At 38.7% G+C, this 16,433-nt stretch overlaps 1 protein-coding gene across 1 annotated transcript in view; it reads left to right on the top strand.

Annotated features, from left to right (window-relative positions):
• Nucleotides 1-15,929, top strand: part of LOC124862347 (BAI1-associated protein 3-like) — a 60,642-nt gene extending 44,713 nt beyond the window's left edge. The window contains exons 18-34 of the mRNA XM_047356207.1: nt 3,201-3,257; nt 3,350-3,447; nt 3,597-3,648; nt 3,760-3,911; nt 4,004-4,127; nt 4,553-4,693; nt 5,795-5,890; nt 6,128-6,343; nt 7,026-7,094; nt 7,178-7,257; nt 9,309-9,417; nt 9,890-9,961; nt 10,057-10,140; nt 10,424-10,544; nt 10,628-10,751; nt 12,413-12,618; nt 12,734-15,929. Coding sequence (XP_047212163.1) covers nt 3,201-3,257; nt 3,350-3,447; nt 3,597-3,648; nt 3,760-3,911; nt 4,004-4,127; nt 4,553-4,693; nt 5,795-5,890; nt 6,128-6,343; nt 7,026-7,094; nt 7,178-7,257; nt 9,309-9,417; nt 9,890-9,961; nt 10,057-10,140; nt 10,424-10,544; nt 10,628-10,751; nt 12,413-12,618; nt 12,734-12,837 — 1,905 coding nt within the window. The 3' untranslated portion in view covers nt 12,838-15,929. The remainder of the gene's footprint in view (nt 1-3,200; nt 3,258-3,349; nt 3,448-3,596; nt 3,649-3,759; nt 3,912-4,003; nt 4,128-4,552; nt 4,694-5,794; nt 5,891-6,127; nt 6,344-7,025; nt 7,095-7,177; nt 7,258-9,308; nt 9,418-9,889; nt 9,962-10,056; nt 10,141-10,423; nt 10,545-10,627; nt 10,752-12,412; nt 12,619-12,733) is intronic.
• Nucleotides 15,930-16,433: the final 504 nt, after the last annotated feature.

Genomic DNA, 16,433 nt, shown 5'->3' with positions numbered 1-16,433 from the left:
TATTAGAATGACAAACTGAGCTGTGTAACAACACATCAGGTTCACCAGACAAGATGAGACAAGATATTGGGTTCACAAAAACAAACAGTAACAGGATAATAGTAATATTTTGTAAAAAAAAAAAAAAAAAGTCACCACCCCAAGTTTTCTGTTGTTGTTATGTTTTTATCTTGTTCTAATTCTAATTCTAATGTATGAATCTAAAAATAAGCTGTGTTCAGTGTAGAATAATCCAGTCCAGCTTGGACCAGTATAGGTATTTCAGATTTTACACTAGAGATGATTAAATTCAGTCAAGACTCATAAAAAATTGTAAAATAGCTTTTTTATTTAACAGCAATAGTGGGATTGCCACCTTTTGAAAATGAAAATAATATTTTGGGGGGGGGGCATTATGATAATGTAAATCATAAAGGAAAATGCAACTTAAAAAACTTTTAACAGTAAAGAATTCACAGGACCAAATCAGGAAACATCAAGAAGACATTACTTTAATCAGAATTGTATTCTCTGGTGATCTGGTGAATTTTTCCTAATTTGTATTCTGGACCACACAAAATGGTTTTGCTCATAAATATGGACCTAAAATCTAAATAAAACAAGCAATTGTTCCCTTTCTGAAGTTTAGATAAAGGTTCCTAAGTTGATGAAGTGACTGATTGTCTCTGGGTTCCTGCCTGTCGCTTTTCTGGGTATTCTTCTGCTGCTCATGTGACGTCAATAATTCATGAGTAAAAAATTAAAACTTCCCATGTAAGATCTCACTGTGCTTCATGGATAACCGTTTTTTTATATATGTTCCTCGGTATTTTCCCAGTTTTCATAGTTTTTACCTGCAAACTATCCTCGTGCTTTTGTAATCCATACCCTCGCAACACTAAAAGGGAAGACATCTGATTGGCTATACAGGTCCTTCTCAAAAAATTAGCATTTTGTGATAAAGTTCATTATTTTCCATAATGTCATGATGAAAATTTAACATTCATATATTTTAGATTCATTGCACACTAACTGGAATATTTCAGGTCTTTCATTGTCTTAATACGGATGATTTTGGCATACAGCTCATGAAAACCCAAAATTCCTATCTCACAAAATTAGCATATTTCATCCGACCAATAAAAGAAAAGTGTTTTTAATACAAAAAACGTCATCCTTCAAATAATCATGTACAGTTATGCACTCAATACTTGGTCGGGAATCCTTTTGCAGAAATGACTGCTTCAATGCGGCGTGGCATGGAGGCAATCAGCCTGTGGCACTGCTGAGGTCTTATGGAGGCCCAGGATGCTTCGATAGCGGCCTTTAGCTCATCCAGAGTGTTGGGTCTTGAGTCTCTCAACGCTCTCTTCACAATATCCCACAGATTCTCTATGGGGTTCGGGTCAGAAGAGTTGGCAGGCCAATTGAGCACAGAGATACCATGGTCAGTAAACCATTTACCAGTGGTTTTGGCACTGTGAGCAGGTGCCAGGTCGTGCTGAAAAATGAAATCTTAATCTCCATAAAGCTTTTCAGCAGATGGAAGCATGAAGTGCTCCAAAATCTCCTGATAGCTAGCTGCATTGACCCTGCCCTTGATAAAACACAGTGGACCAACACCAGCAGCTGACACGGCACCCCAGACCATCACTGACTGTGGGTACTTGACACTGGACTTCTGGCATTTTGGCATTTCCTTCTCCCCAGTCTTCCTCCAGACTCTGGCACCTTGATTTCCGAATGACATGCAGAATTTGCTTTCATCCGAAAAAAGTACTTTGGACCACTGAGCAACAGTCCAGTGCGGCTTCTCTGTAGCCCAGGACTGGGGAATGCGGCACCTGTAGCCCATTTCCTGCACACGCTTGTGCACGGTGGCTCTGGATGTTTCTACTCCAGACTCAGTCCACTGGTTCCGCAGGTCCCCCAAGGTCTGGAATCGGCCCTTCTCCACAATCTTCCTCAGGGTCCGGTCACCTCTTCCCGTTGTGCAGCGTTTTCTGCCACACTTTTCCTTCCCACAGACTTCCCACTGAGGTGCCTTGATACAGCACTCTGGGAACAGCCTATTCGTACAGAAATTTATTTCTGTGTCTTACCCTCTTGCTTGAGGGTGTCAATAGTGGCCTTCTGGACAGCAGTCAGGTCGGCAGTCTTACCCATGATTGGGGTTTTGAGTGATGAACCAGGCTGGGAGTTTTAAAGGCCTCAGGAATCTTTTGCAGGTGTTTAGAGTTAACTCGTTGATTCAGATGATTAGGTTCATAGCTCGTTTAGAGACCCTTTTAATGATATGCTAATTTTGTGAGATAGGAATTTTGGGTTTTCATGAGCTGTATGCCACAATCATCCGTATTAAGACAATGAAAGACCTGAAATATTCAGTTAGTGTGCAATAAATCTAAAATATATGAATGTTAAATTTTCATCATTACATTATAGAAAATAATGAACTTTATCACAATATGCTAATTTTTTGAGAAGGACCTGTAGGAGGCACGACTCACAACTGATGAGTGATGATTTTGTTGCTTGAGCTGATGTAAAACGCAGCTTGAGAGAGATCGCACTGCTTTTAACCATGTTAGCTATAATGCTTATACATATTATCCTCATCTATAATTAGATTTGCATAAAAATACAGAACAAAGGTTTGTCTGGTATTGATTTAATACGGAGCCCCTATTTTAGGTTCTTATGACAGTTTGCTATTTTAAGGGATGGATGGGAACCCTAGCTAATCTGAAGCTCTAATGCTAGTTTAGCATCCATAGCAGCAAATGGTTAACCAGTTGCATTATTTTCACAGTGCTTACAAGTAATTTGATTCAAGCCTCTTTCACTGATTCTTTTTTTAACCGAGTACACAAAATGCTTCCACAAAAACAATTTACAAAACATTTTACTTTAGTAACTGAAAATTGTCAGCTAGGCTGACTTCATTTGTCAGTTTTGTCAATACAACAGGGTAACTAAAGATCTACATCTTTTTGCACACAATAAGAGCCTCAGACATAAATACAACACGATGTGATGCTTCAAGCAGAAACATTCATTTCTTGGGCTGCTAATGATAGTTTATACTTTTTTTTCTCAGAAGAATTAACATGCTGACAGCAGCAAAAAAGTACTTTGCAAGACAAACTTCACTTTGACAAAATCTTATGTCATCAAAAGTTGCATCACCAGTCAAACCCATTGTTTCTTTTTATCTACAGAAAGGAACATCTGAGTGGTATGAAAGCTTAATTGCTCAGTATAAACCAGAGGAAGGGGTAAGTTGATGGTGTGTAAAGGCAAAAATAATCTTGCTTTACTGAATGTGCCTTGTAGATGTTTATGTTGTCAATCTTTTTTGATGATTCAGTCTCTGGAAGAGCAGCTGAAAAAAATGGTTCAGGTGATCGATGCCGTTTGTGCAGATTTACAGAGAGCTCAAAACATCTACAACAAACTCTTCTACAGGTGCTTATTTTTTACTAAAGGCAATAGTATCTGCTATGCATTTTATGAAAGGCACCTCAGTGTTCAAGTCCTGTGCAACCTGGCAAAGACTTGTTTTGTGTGCTTGCCTAGTAGTTGGTCTCAGGTTATTTCATCCTTTGCTCTCACAGTGCCGTGAAAGTAGATTTCTTCAGCATATCATACAGGCAGTTGGAAAAACAGGTAAGTCTTTGAAACGAGGTGAAAATGTCTTCTGAAGTCTTTGTGAGTCATGCTGCGTTGTTGTTGTTGCTAAATTTGACCCTGCCTCTTTCAAATTCTCCCCCCTGGCAGGTAGCAGATGATGTAAATGTAGCAATGGAGCGGGTTTGTGGCTCTCTGGAGCAGGAGAGCTCTAGACTGACTCAGATTATGGGGGAAATCATCTTCGAACTATTCATGTCCTTGAAGATCCTCAAAGGGTTTCGAGAATTTCTTCCCCTCAGGTTTGTTCAATTCTGATGACTATTCATGTGCCATTGTGATCATTTGCTTACCCTGCGTTTTATTCATAAAGATTTCTGCTCTTCTCAAATAGAGATGCCAAAATGTTGGCCCTGACGGGCTTTCATAACTGGTTCAAGTCGTCCATTCATAAGTTCCTGCAGATTGTTCATGACAGATCCTGTGACAGAATCCACAAAGCGGTGGAAACCGATCAGGTGGGACACTTCTGCCCTTCAACTGCAAATAATTGTGTAATAAAATTGGTGAGAGTAGATCTATGATGACAGGACCTACACCTTGGAGCAGACATCCATTCTGGTTAAGGGGCAAACCACAACCCGTACAATTATGAAATTAAGTTATTTATTATTTTCAGTGCTTTTGACCACACCATATTATATTTTAGCTGATTAAATTAAGGAAACACATTTTATTTTTTGTGAAGGTGTTAATATACTGTAAATGTGAACAAATAAATGACATTAAAATTGGTTCATTAAGACATATAGATGTGCAGGAATGCTATGAAATGTTGTATCTTGAACTTCCTGATTAAATCTTAATGTCTGAATTGTTTTCACTCAATATATTAATCTTCTGCCAATGTAAAATAATTGAAAAGCATGGGTTTTGTGAACAGCTTCAGCCTGTGCAGCAAGCCAAACACAGTTCCTCAGCAGTGGAAGTGACATCTTGCTTCAGCCAGGTACGCGAGATCTGGCTCCAGCTGGCCTGGCCAGACTCTGCGGGGGCCTTCATCTTTGTCACTCGTTTGACGGACGTGAGTGCCACTTTTAGCATGGCCACACATGCATACTCATATCCTGCAGTCATAAAGAAGACATGCATTCAGCAAGAGTTAAAATAAGACTTTACCAGTCGAAGTGAAAAAAGAAACTTACAATGCCTTAGAAAAGTATGCCTTGACCACAAACTTTAAAGTGTTTTATTGATGTGTTATGTTATAAACTAGCACAAGGTAGCATATATGTAAAGTGAAAAGAAGAAACAAGGTGCTTTTCACATTTACTTGCAAATAAAAATTTAAAACGTGTGGCATACAGCTGTATTCAGACGTCTTTACTCTGACACCTAAATAAAATCCAGTGCAACAAACTGCTTTCAGCAGTCACATAATTAAATAGTCTCATTATAAATATAGCTGTTCTGTGAAGAACAAACAGCATCTTAAAGACTAATGACAACACCTGACCAGTCAGGGAAAAGGTTGTAAAGAAATTAAAGCAGGGTTATGTTACAAAACAATATTTTGACCTTTGAGCACGGCTTAATCCATCATCATCAAAAAAAAAGAGTACAACACAACTGTGAATGACTAGAATTTAAAAATCCCCACAATGACACCCACAGTGGTGATAAAATCATGCTGTGGGGAGGCTTTTCTTCAGCAGGGACAGGGAAACAGGTCAGAATTAATGGATAGATGAAATGTAGCTACTATAAATACAGGGGAATCCTGGAAGGAAACCTGCTGGAGTATGCTAAAAACTTGAAAATGGATCTGGGGGCGAGGTTTACCCTCAAACAGCGCAAAACGTAACAAACAGCCAAAGCTGCAACTGAATGGTTTGGATCTGTCAGGTAGTGGTCAGTCTCAAGATGTGCAAATGCAGGTGGAGGCATACTCCAAAAGCCTTGCTGATGTACTGTGATTTCAGCAAACGGTGGTTCTAAAATTATTTACTCAGGGGGGTTGAGTCCAAATGCTACAGGTGTGCTCTTTGCAGAAAATAAAAAAAAGATAACCATCTATTTTTTTCATTCCACTTCACAATTATGCAGTACTTTGTGTTGTTCTATCACATAAGATCCCAACAATGTAATAAGGTTGTAGAAATGCTCTTGGCTTTATTTTCCCCAGAACTTCTGCAGTGAAGCTGTTTGTTACTCAGAGTTGATGACACGCAAGATTGAGAAGAACCAGCAGGGCCGAGATTACAAAACTTTCACGGTGCAGGTAAAGCCTGTGGCAAGACAGAGCTGTTAGAAAGTTCCCTCTTGTAAACACGAAAGGCTGGGCAGGAGAGCACAAATGTACACACACAGAAATAAAGCAGTTGCGTCTTGATGTCATGAATTATTTACACTTACAAGTCATCTCTCTACTTCTTGGTAGCCCTGCTTCTTTTCCTGCTTTTATCTCCTCCACCACCCTTCTCTTTCTCCTATTTTGCTCCTCGTGGCTTTCTGCTAGCTTTGCATTGGCCTAAACAACGTAGAACATGTGCGTGTGTACCTGGCTCACCTGCCTCGGGACCTAGACTGGCCTGGCGTGGAGCGGGCCATGGAGGAGTCCTGTGGAGTGGAGGGAAAAGAGCAGGTTTACAAGGCCCTCAATGGGCAACTGCTCAACATGGACCTAGACATGCAAAGAGAAGCTAAACGCCTGATCACACTGCTCACCGATAAGGTGAGAACATTAACCTCAACTCAGGTTACACTGGTACTGGCAAGACATTCACACATGTACTGGTTGACACGTCCAGACATGCTTCATCGGTGATCAGAGCTTTGGAGTAAATTAACTAACAGATGTATTGCAAAACAGGATATTTTCTGTTGCATCAACAACAAGCAAATATTTTTCTTTGTGCAATTGATTAGCTTTGTCCTGACTATGTAAACATTAAACTTTGGTAAAACAAATGAACTCTTAATAGGTGTCTAATAAAAATAGGACATTTTTAGAATTGTTAGCTTTGCTCCTAAGCGTACTTTTTTCTTTTTAGGCAGGTCACTATTTTAATGTTATCGCCACCTACTGGTACAACATAGTTGTTTGTTATTATTTTTTGCGTTCTTGTCTATTTTGTTTCCCAAATGAAAAGAAAATCAGTTTAAAATTTTGCAGAGTATAATAGATAAAGCCTAAATGGTCATTTTAAAAACATCCCCACAGAATTTTGCACATTAGTTTATCTTCATAATATTTTTCATCTTAAGTAACTGCTTGCTACCATCTTCAAGATTACAGAAAAAAAAAAAAAAACAGACTCCCATATTTAGATCTTTATAGGATGCCTGTAAAACGGTAGAAGGTCATGCATAAAAACACTAGCATGCTCTTCTATAACTGAGTATTATTTGTGCAGATGCTGCCGGAGCTGCGGAGATACATTCAGCACATCAGCTTGTCTCCAGACTCCATCAACAATGACGATGTTAGTAACAACCATCTGCCATTTTCATTCCTGTCTCAGTTTAGTCAGCCACTGTTTATGTGTGACATGTAAATTTATTCCAGGCTGTGTCCCCTCTCATGAAGTACCTTCAAGACACTATGGTCATCCTGACAGCAAACCTAGTTAAGGAAAATCTGACCAGGTAACTATATATATAGATATATATATATAGATATAAATAAAATAGCCTTTTGAACTTGACAAATGATGCCTTCACTTTATTTTTTGATAATTCACTTTATTTATGATATAAAAAAACATAACCCTTCCTCTGAAAGTGTTCACGTACTGGAATAAAACTTTGCAAAAAACAAACATGAGGTATGACTCAAGCATCCTGAAGACCAAGGAACACACCAGATAGGTCAGAGATAAAGGTGTAGAGAAATTTAACGCAGATTCTGAACACTTTTCAGTCCATCATCTGAACATAGAGTATAGCGCACCTGGTAATTTGCCAGGACATAGCCTGTCCACCTAAACTGACAGGCTGGGCAAGGAGAACGACATGTTTTAAGAAGGACATTAATCAGAGAAGCAGCTGAGAGGCACATGGTAGCTCTGGAGGAGCTGCAAAAATCCATAGCTCAGGTGGCATAATATGGGAGAGTGGAAAGAACAATCTCATGGTTGATAGAAAGCCACAAGAAGTCCCACCTAAAGTTAGGCCACAAGCCATGAAGAATAAGGTGCTCTGGTCAAATAGAACCAGCATTACACAATTTGGACTACAAACAGAACACAAAAACAGTGCATCGCCCTAATCACCAACCTCATGATGAAAGATTGGGGTGGCAGCATCATTCCTTTCTTCAGCACACACAGGATATCTGGTTAGAGTTGATCGGAAGATGGATAGAGCTAATTACAGGATCACAGAAAACCTTTTTAGAGGCTACAAAACACATGAGACTGTGGTAAAACTTCACTGTCCAGCAGGGCAGCAAACCTAAACATCTCTCCAGAGTTAAAATGTAATTGTTCAGTCAAAGTTCAGACCTAATCCAGTTGGGAATGTGTGTACTTCATCTTATTTAATGGTTATATTTATCAGCAGAATAAGTTTTATATGTGTACCTCAACCTAAAGGGGATTTATTTATTTTATTTTATTTATATAGCGCCAATTCACAACACATGTCGTCTCAAGGCACTTCACAAAGGGTTTGGAATGGAATAAGGTTGTTGCGGAGGTTTGATTAAACTACTGAGTGTTAGAGTTTGGCCATTTTAGAATGGGGCATGTTTAGGGGTACTAAGTAAAATAATACACTGATAAAGTGTGTCCATGTAGAGCCCACTGGTGGCCATTGTTATACTAAAAACCACAAGGATTGGGATACCTCTCTCTGTCAGACTGATTATAACCATTGGAAAAGAGAAGGGGTCATACAGGTAGCAGAAATGGAGGGTGTGTTTGGACCTCAACTATAACTGAGCCGGTTTAGGCTAAACCTGACTCCCCCTTACTCCATCCAACAGGGAGGGAGGAAGGCAGAGGTAAAAATAATTGGAGAGTGTTGTTTCCTGTTTCATTGTGTGAAAGGTGGGTAGCGTTAAAATGGGCAGTCAATTCAATTTGATAGGACAGTTTAGCCAGAAATAAACCAATATATCCTCTGCATGTTTCCCACCCATATAAAACACAGTCAACATGTTTGGCTGAATAAACCTGGAGCAAAGCTAGCAGGCTGGATCTACATACGAAATCTGTTCTGTAAACGTACAACCTTTCCAAGTCGATTATCTGGGAAATGATGGACAGCACTTCATCCAGCCTAAAAAGAGAAGACACCATCTGCTTTTGTTACGAGCACTCTGCAATGCCAGCATGCATGACTGTGAGGTGCATTGATGCACATGGCGTTGGTAACTTTTGCTTCTATGAAATTGCCATTAGGGCTGAACAATATTTACTTATTTTAGAAGTAAAACAGGCTGCTAGCAAATATGAAATTTTTTTTCAGGCCCTGGCTCTGTATGAAGTGTTTGGGTAATAATCTGGATCTGGCAAAAACTGCTAAACGGCTTTGAAAGCAAGTGACTATTTTAGTTCAACATTTAATATGTTCACATTGCTGTTGTCTCCAAGTAGTAGGGAGTTTTGACAACATGATTTTGGAAATGGGTTTTCACATTTGTGCGGTCTGTGGGTGTTGTTTTTGAAGGTGTCATTGTGCTTGTTGCCTTGCAGAGTTCTGCAGAGCATGTGGGAGCTGCTCCTGCGAATGATCCTGGACACGGTCACAGAAAACAGGGGTGTTCAGGTGGAGTTTTACAACCGCTTCCAGTACACAGTTGAGGTTAGTGTCATAGCTTTCTTTGGCTTTCTTTTCCATTAAAAAATTAAAAACCTTCCCTCTATACTAATTGTTCTTTCTCTGGATGCTGGCTGTAACGCAGTAGTTTGCATATGTCAGATATTCATGAAGTCTTCAGATAGTAGCTATGTGCCAACATGAGCCCCCTTATGAATGACAATGTGGAAACTGTTGTTTATTTGACAAATTCAACAAGCTGGCAGGGGACATCACACATTTCCATGAGAAGTCAAGCCCTGCCACAGAAGTGGGCTAAGTTGGGATTCAGCAGCCACGTGCACCATCCATCCACACCTTCCTTCACAAATATCAAGTTTTCATCCCTGAGGATTCATAATGTTTTCGTGAACAACGGGCCTTTTCTCGAAGCTGAGACTTTAGCCTATTGATGTTAGAGGGGTTTGTGTGATGACTCATAGCAGGCTTGTTCTATTTTGTTATTTAAATGTTTTAGACCCTGTTGCAGTTCTTCCATGTTAAGGAAGATGGTCTGTCCTTGGAAGACATGAAAAGTGGAGACTACAAGGTATGTAGTCATGCAAATCATCTAGCCGAATCTCATGTGCCTGGTAAATTTATGTCCTTTATGTGTTTCATTAACCGATCACCTTCGTTGTTTAGGTCTTGGATGAAGAGCTCAGGCTAAATAAATGTTCCTCGTTTGATCTGATTGAGCATTACTACCTGGAGAAGATTTCCCTCCAGGTGCGTTTTAATTTACTGAACAGACAATTTCATTTAAGTGGATAGAGAGGTATTGATTGAATACTCTGTGGTCTGTTGCTCCACACCTGATTGAAAGTCTGCTTTCTCTCAAGGCCCTAAAGGCATCATGCAATCAACTAATGTAAGACATTGTGAGATATTTAGAATATTTTTGTAGGCCATGAGATAAAAAGGATTCTTCATTTTAGAGGATGTAATTCCACTACATAAACACATAGTAAATATGGTTTGCTTTACCTTATGATGTTGTAATATGTTGCAGAAAACACTCAAACATACACCCTATGGTCGGATCAGTGTGAAATGTTACTATGACCCTCCAGAGCAGAGACTGACTGTGGAAATTCTGCACGCTGCAGACATTATCGCACTGGATGCCAACGGTAATAATAAAAAAATAAAAGTTTTTTTGATAGATGTGAACTGTTGGTTGAATATCTTGTAATGTTTTTGTCATCTTCCTCAGGTCTTAGTGACCCATTTGTCATAGTGGAGCTTTGTCCTCACCACCTCTTTCCAGCAGCCAAGAGTCAACGCACTCAAGTGAAGCTGAAGACACTGCACCCAGTATTTGATGAACTGTTTTATTTGTGAGTAACGTCCCTTAGTCTCAGTAGTTTGCAGAACTATTTATTTCCTCGAAACTCTCCACCTACCTCACGTTACAACCTCAAGCTTTAATCTATTTTTTGGGGGATTTTATTTAATAAGCAAACAGAAAGTGGCATATAAGTATAATTGGAAAGAAAATATTACATGATTTCCAAATCATGGTGGGCATTTGTATTTACCTCTTATAGGTCAGTACTAACAAAATAATATACTTTAACCTAAACCAGTGGTTTTCAAAGTTGGGGTTGGGACCCCACTTAGAGTCGCAAATCAGAAAGTTCGGGGTCTTAGGTATCCCCTTCAGAAGTTAAAATAAACAGCAAAAATGATAACGGCAAAGCATATTTATGCTAAAATGTTACAAGAATTAAAAATAGGTAAAAGCAATACATCGGTTATCAATGCTGTTTGTGTTGACATTGTCTACCCTTTTTTAATTGATTTTATAGAGAGATGCTTCTGCTTTAAAGCAATATTCACGGTTCTTGGGTAGCTGTTATTTCTTTCGGATGAGGAAGTTTGGGAATCACTTATCTAAACCATTCTATTATCGTTCTGGCTGTATGTTTAGGGCTGTTGTCCTGCTGGAAGGTGAACCACGGCCCCATTCTAAAGTTGATGCAGCCTCTAACAGATTTTCTTCCAGGATTGCTCTGTATTTAGCTACAAACACCTTCACATCAGCTCCGACCAGCTTCCCTGTCTTGCTGCAGAAATATAAAACCAGAGCACGATGCTACCACAATGTTTTCATGGTGTTAGTTTTCTGCTACACATTACATTTTGTATGTCAGCTAAAACGTTTAACTTTGGTCTCATCTGACCAGAACAGCTTCTTCCACACGTTTTATGGGTCCCCTACATGGCTCATAGCAAACTGCAGAAAGGACTTCTGGCCTTCTTTCAATGTTGCCTCTGTTCAATAAAGGCAATTTTTTACTGCACAACTTTGCATAACAGTTGTTCTTTCAACAAATTCTCCCACTTTAGCTGTGGATCTCTGCAACTTTTCCAGAGTTACCATGGGTCTTTTGGTTGCTTCTCTCCTTCGTGATTTTTTGGCTCGGCTTTTGGTGTACGACTATGTGGTATTAGGTTTGCAGTTGTTCTGTACACTTTCCATTTTGGGAAGATGGTATGTGAGATGTTCAAAGGTTGGGAAATGTTTGCATAACTTAATTCTGCTTTAGAATTTTCTACAACTTTATTCCTGACCTGCCTGATGATTTCTTGGTCTCCATGATTCTGTGTTTATTAATGTTCTCTAACAAACCTCCGAAGCCTTCACAGAATAGCTTGATTTGCAGTGAGATTGAATTACACACAGACAGACTAATTTGTGAAATCTGACAGACAAGACAGTTGGTTGGACTAGATTTTATTTAGAGTTATCAGAGTAAAGGGGGGGTGAATACATATCCACACCACACTTTCATTTGTAATATAATTAAAAAGCCAAGAATCACTACCCTTTCACTTCACATTTTTCCACTGCCTTGTGTTGGTCTATCACACACAATCCCTATAAAGTAGATTGAGGTTTGTGGTTGTTCTGTGACAAAATGCCAAAAAGCAGTGGCAGTATATGTGTATACTCCTATCCTCATTTGTTTGGTTCTTTGGTTCTATCGTTTTCCAGTCATGTAAGCCCTGAACAGTACAGGCACAGGTACGCTTGTTTGACCTTCACTGTGATGGACTATGACTGGCTGTCTACCAACGACTTTGCTGGAGAAGCTGTCGCTCCTCTTAGCGACTTCTGCTGGCCAGGGAGACCAAACGCCTCGGCTGCCGGGAAGAATGTCCAGCCCGTCATTCTGCACTTGTCCCGCAGCAAACCCAGTGGTACAAATACATTAGCTGAGGATGTTTTGAACTTCTTACACAGAGATAGCATTGTATCTTGTCTTTAGAGAAAATCCTAAGTGCATAAAAGGCATGTTTGCTCTCTCTCCCTCAGATAAGCCAATCATGAGGATGCTGGATGCTCGCACGGGAGACAGGGAGGCGCAGGAGTTTGTCCGCAGGCTGAAGGAGATTGAGAAGTCGATGGAGGAGGACTAAGAGCTGTTAGTATTGCTTGTATCCATGTTTTCTGACCCCATCTTGCGACATGTGCTTTTGTACTTGTAACACTGTTTACAATATTTAACTTTTTTTTCCAATGTATTGTTTGCTCGGTAATTATACCAAAATGAAAAGAAAATGAGGATGTTTTCTTACTGGAAGACAGACATCCTGTCACTGTGCAACTGTATGCTGTCTCAGTTTAACTATATTTTAGAAGTCAATGGATAGTTGATCCTGAATGTTACTAGTCTATATTTTTTGTAATGAAGTAATTGTTATCTTTGTTGTATAATATTTGATATGATAGATTTAACATCTAAAAATGTTTTGTGCAAGTAGCCAACTTATAGCACTAAGTCTTAAGTCTAAATCTATACCTCAGATATGCTCATTAGTTACAGAGGAGTTTAATCGGGGTTCTTCAAAGATAATGTGGAGGTCAATTGTGTGAAAGCTTATTTAGCATGTTAACCAGCTACAGCATCCATCACAATTAGTGGCACCCCTGGAAATGATGTGTTAATAAGTGTTCAACTCTCAGAGTTTCAGTTGTTTAATTATTACTTCGCCTGTAAATATGGGCAAGTTTAGACTAAGTTAGCCATTCCCTGAGGTACTAAAATCAACACACATCTGCCCCACTTGCATGGTATTTTCTCTTGTTTTTCCCTCTCTGAATTGTGGTAGGGAGTAACTGACCTCTGTGTCACATCATAATAAACCTAATAAACCTAAAGACATTCCGTTATAAATCACAAAAATCCTTTACGTACATTTATTTTATAGACATTGTTAGAAATGCAATAATTTTGGCACCAAATTTTAGTAAAATGTGTTTTTTCCCCTTCTGAATAAACGTACTCAAACTGAAGGCTGAATTTTTCTTAAATTTTCATGGTTATATTGTGCTAATGCAGTTAAAGCTTAATTTATTATAGGGCTTTGTGCACATCTAAGGGTTGCCAATAATTGTGGAAAGAGATATATTATCTATACTATGAAGCTTATGACATTAACTGTAAAGTTTTAGGCAGTCTGAAACTTGAAGTTTGTGGGCCAGTGAGTGGTCAGCAGCAGGGAGGGCTAACATTTCCTCACAAACACACACACATACACACACCACTGCTTGGTTTCATTCAACTTTCTAGATTGCTTGTTATTGTTGTGAAAGGTCACTAAGGAAACCGATGACAAGGAATTTTAGTATTATGAAAACTCAGTCACTTATCTCAGCCTTTCTTCCTGTGTTCATAAGAACAGTAGGTTTACTGAGAGCTGTTTTAAGGTTATGCAAAACTTTGACATAGAGCAAATTCATACATTTAAAGCAGTATGAACCATTCATATTGATGGAACAAATGTTATGGATTTAGATATTTTTTTAATGACCTAATTGACACTTTAGTCATAAAAAAAAACATGATAATATACAGAAGTTATTACATGCGAAACAACTTAAATTTAAGTGATTAAAAATATTAAATGCAACAAAATTGAACAAGTCAAACACATGGATCTAAAGAGTTTAAGCAATTCATTTCTAGAATCTTCCTACCTTTCTTTCTTAGTCTGTCACATTTTTATAATTTGAGAAAAACCTTGAACTTCTGATAGAGGCAAAAATGCGGCACAGTGGACAACCTTGTTTCAAAGAGCCAGCGCTTCAGAAAATCTTTTAAAAGAAAACCAGGCTAATTGGTTTGGAAAAGCTCATACAGTATTCAGAAACCTCTCGAAAACTAGCACAGACATCACAGCGCCTGTGATATCCAAGCTTTAAATCAATGCAGGCCTTCATTTATGATATAATCTGTGTCACCAAGTGACATTTTATCTCTCAAGGTGAAGAGAAGTGAGTAGAATAATGACACGTGCAGTGGTGTAATTGCACTTGAGAGGAAAAGAAAGTCTGACCCTTTGCAGCAGCTGTCACTGGCCTGACAGGCAGAACTCAGCTTGAGCTCCCAGAGCTGTGTGAGTGCAGCTGAAAGATTGGGACCTTAATGCTGCTGCAAAACAGAGGGTCAAACTATGACCTGGAATCCATCCACTTTTACTTTGTGAAAATGAAAAACCTTACTACACTGATATGCAAATTAAAGATTTCTAAAAAAAACAGGGGTGCCAGGTAATGTGAACACGCACACACACACACGCATAAAATTGCTGTTTCTTTTCTAAAAAAAACAGAACAACTATCACAGAAATGTAGTAAACAAATTGTAGCTGCTACTAAGAACTTGGCACCAAAATCCACACACCGACAGCATTTTGATAGTGACGTAACTTTACAGTAGCTGCTTGTGTAGTGCTTTGCTGTACCCTGTGAAGTTGAGGATAAAGTACACAAAAAATGAATAAAAAAAAACATTTTATTGCCTAAAAAGATAGTGTTCTGCGTTACAGGGTTTGTTCATGTGTTCAAGAAGCCTGCTATCTTACAGGTGCAGGGAATCTTTTAGTACTCTGGACTTTATTTTTGAGATTTGGCATTTAGATCAGAATCGATTAAACTTCTTATTTGCAATTTACAGTATTATCTGTTTCTTAAGAGGGTATAATAAGCACGGCTTTTTAAGGTAAAACTTAAATAGCTAACAGTGTTTGATTGGCATTTTCCCTGAAGAACTTTCATTTGTTTCTGCCTAATGTTTACAAAAAGCAATGCAACCTCATTTTGAGTACAAACAAGCATAAGTAAAATTTTGATTAGGGTCATGACTTAGTAGCCATTTATATCTTTGTAAAGACAGTGATGAGGGGGATAGTTTTAAATTTAGGGTCGTATATTTGGAATAATATTAAGAACTTGTCTGTACTCAGTCACAGTATACTTGTTGTTATTTTTTCTTGCCAGCATAAAAAAAGCAGCAAAACAAAAGGATCAAGAAAGCATAGAAGTAAACAAATCTCATTATTCATTTACCACAATTACTTATTTCAGACTGGCACGAATTAGAACATAAGCTAACTTTTTTCCCAGGCGTAATGAATCGAGTATTTGAATTTGTGCTGCTGTGTTGCTGTTTATTAGATTAAAAATTTAGAAAATGTCTTGACCCAATAAAGACTGTATTTAAATATCATCCTGGTTTCTTCATTCTCTTGAGAATAACTGTCTTTATTCATTGAATTAATTGTACAGAAAAGGGTACAACAACAACGGCACATGATGCAACACAACACTTGAACTTAGTGTGAAAAAAAAAATCCACAGGCTGATTTTGACCTTTTTGTCCATTCATCCTATCTGTCAATCTCTCACATTTCTTCACCCACACTCCTCCTCTCAGTCCGGTGTCTCTGGCAATCCTTGACCTTTTAATATTTTCCTTCCCAACTGCCGCGACTAGCCGGAGATCAAACGCCCTGCAGCACAGTGGCAACTCTGCAGAAAAGCTACATACAACCAGTAGGAAACAGTATTGTTCATTATGTCCACTGTAAGAATACACAGCGACAGGACACACTAACCTTAGTGTCGACACACAGGGACTGCTGTGATAGTGGATTAGACAAGGAGTTCTCATAGCTGCCAGACATGAAAGCATGTAGTTTACGCACCGGCAGTCGATATATTTTAAATTAAA

This window comes from Girardinichthys multiradiatus, chromosome X (genome assembly GCF_021462225.1).
Source record: "Girardinichthys multiradiatus isolate DD_20200921_A chromosome X, DD_fGirMul_XY1, whole genome shotgun sequence".
NCBI lineage: Eukaryota > Metazoa > Chordata > Actinopteri > Cyprinodontiformes > Goodeidae > Girardinichthys > Girardinichthys multiradiatus.
The sequence above is the reverse complement of the archived record's forward strand: the minus strand, read 5'-3'. Positions and strand labels throughout refer to the sequence as shown.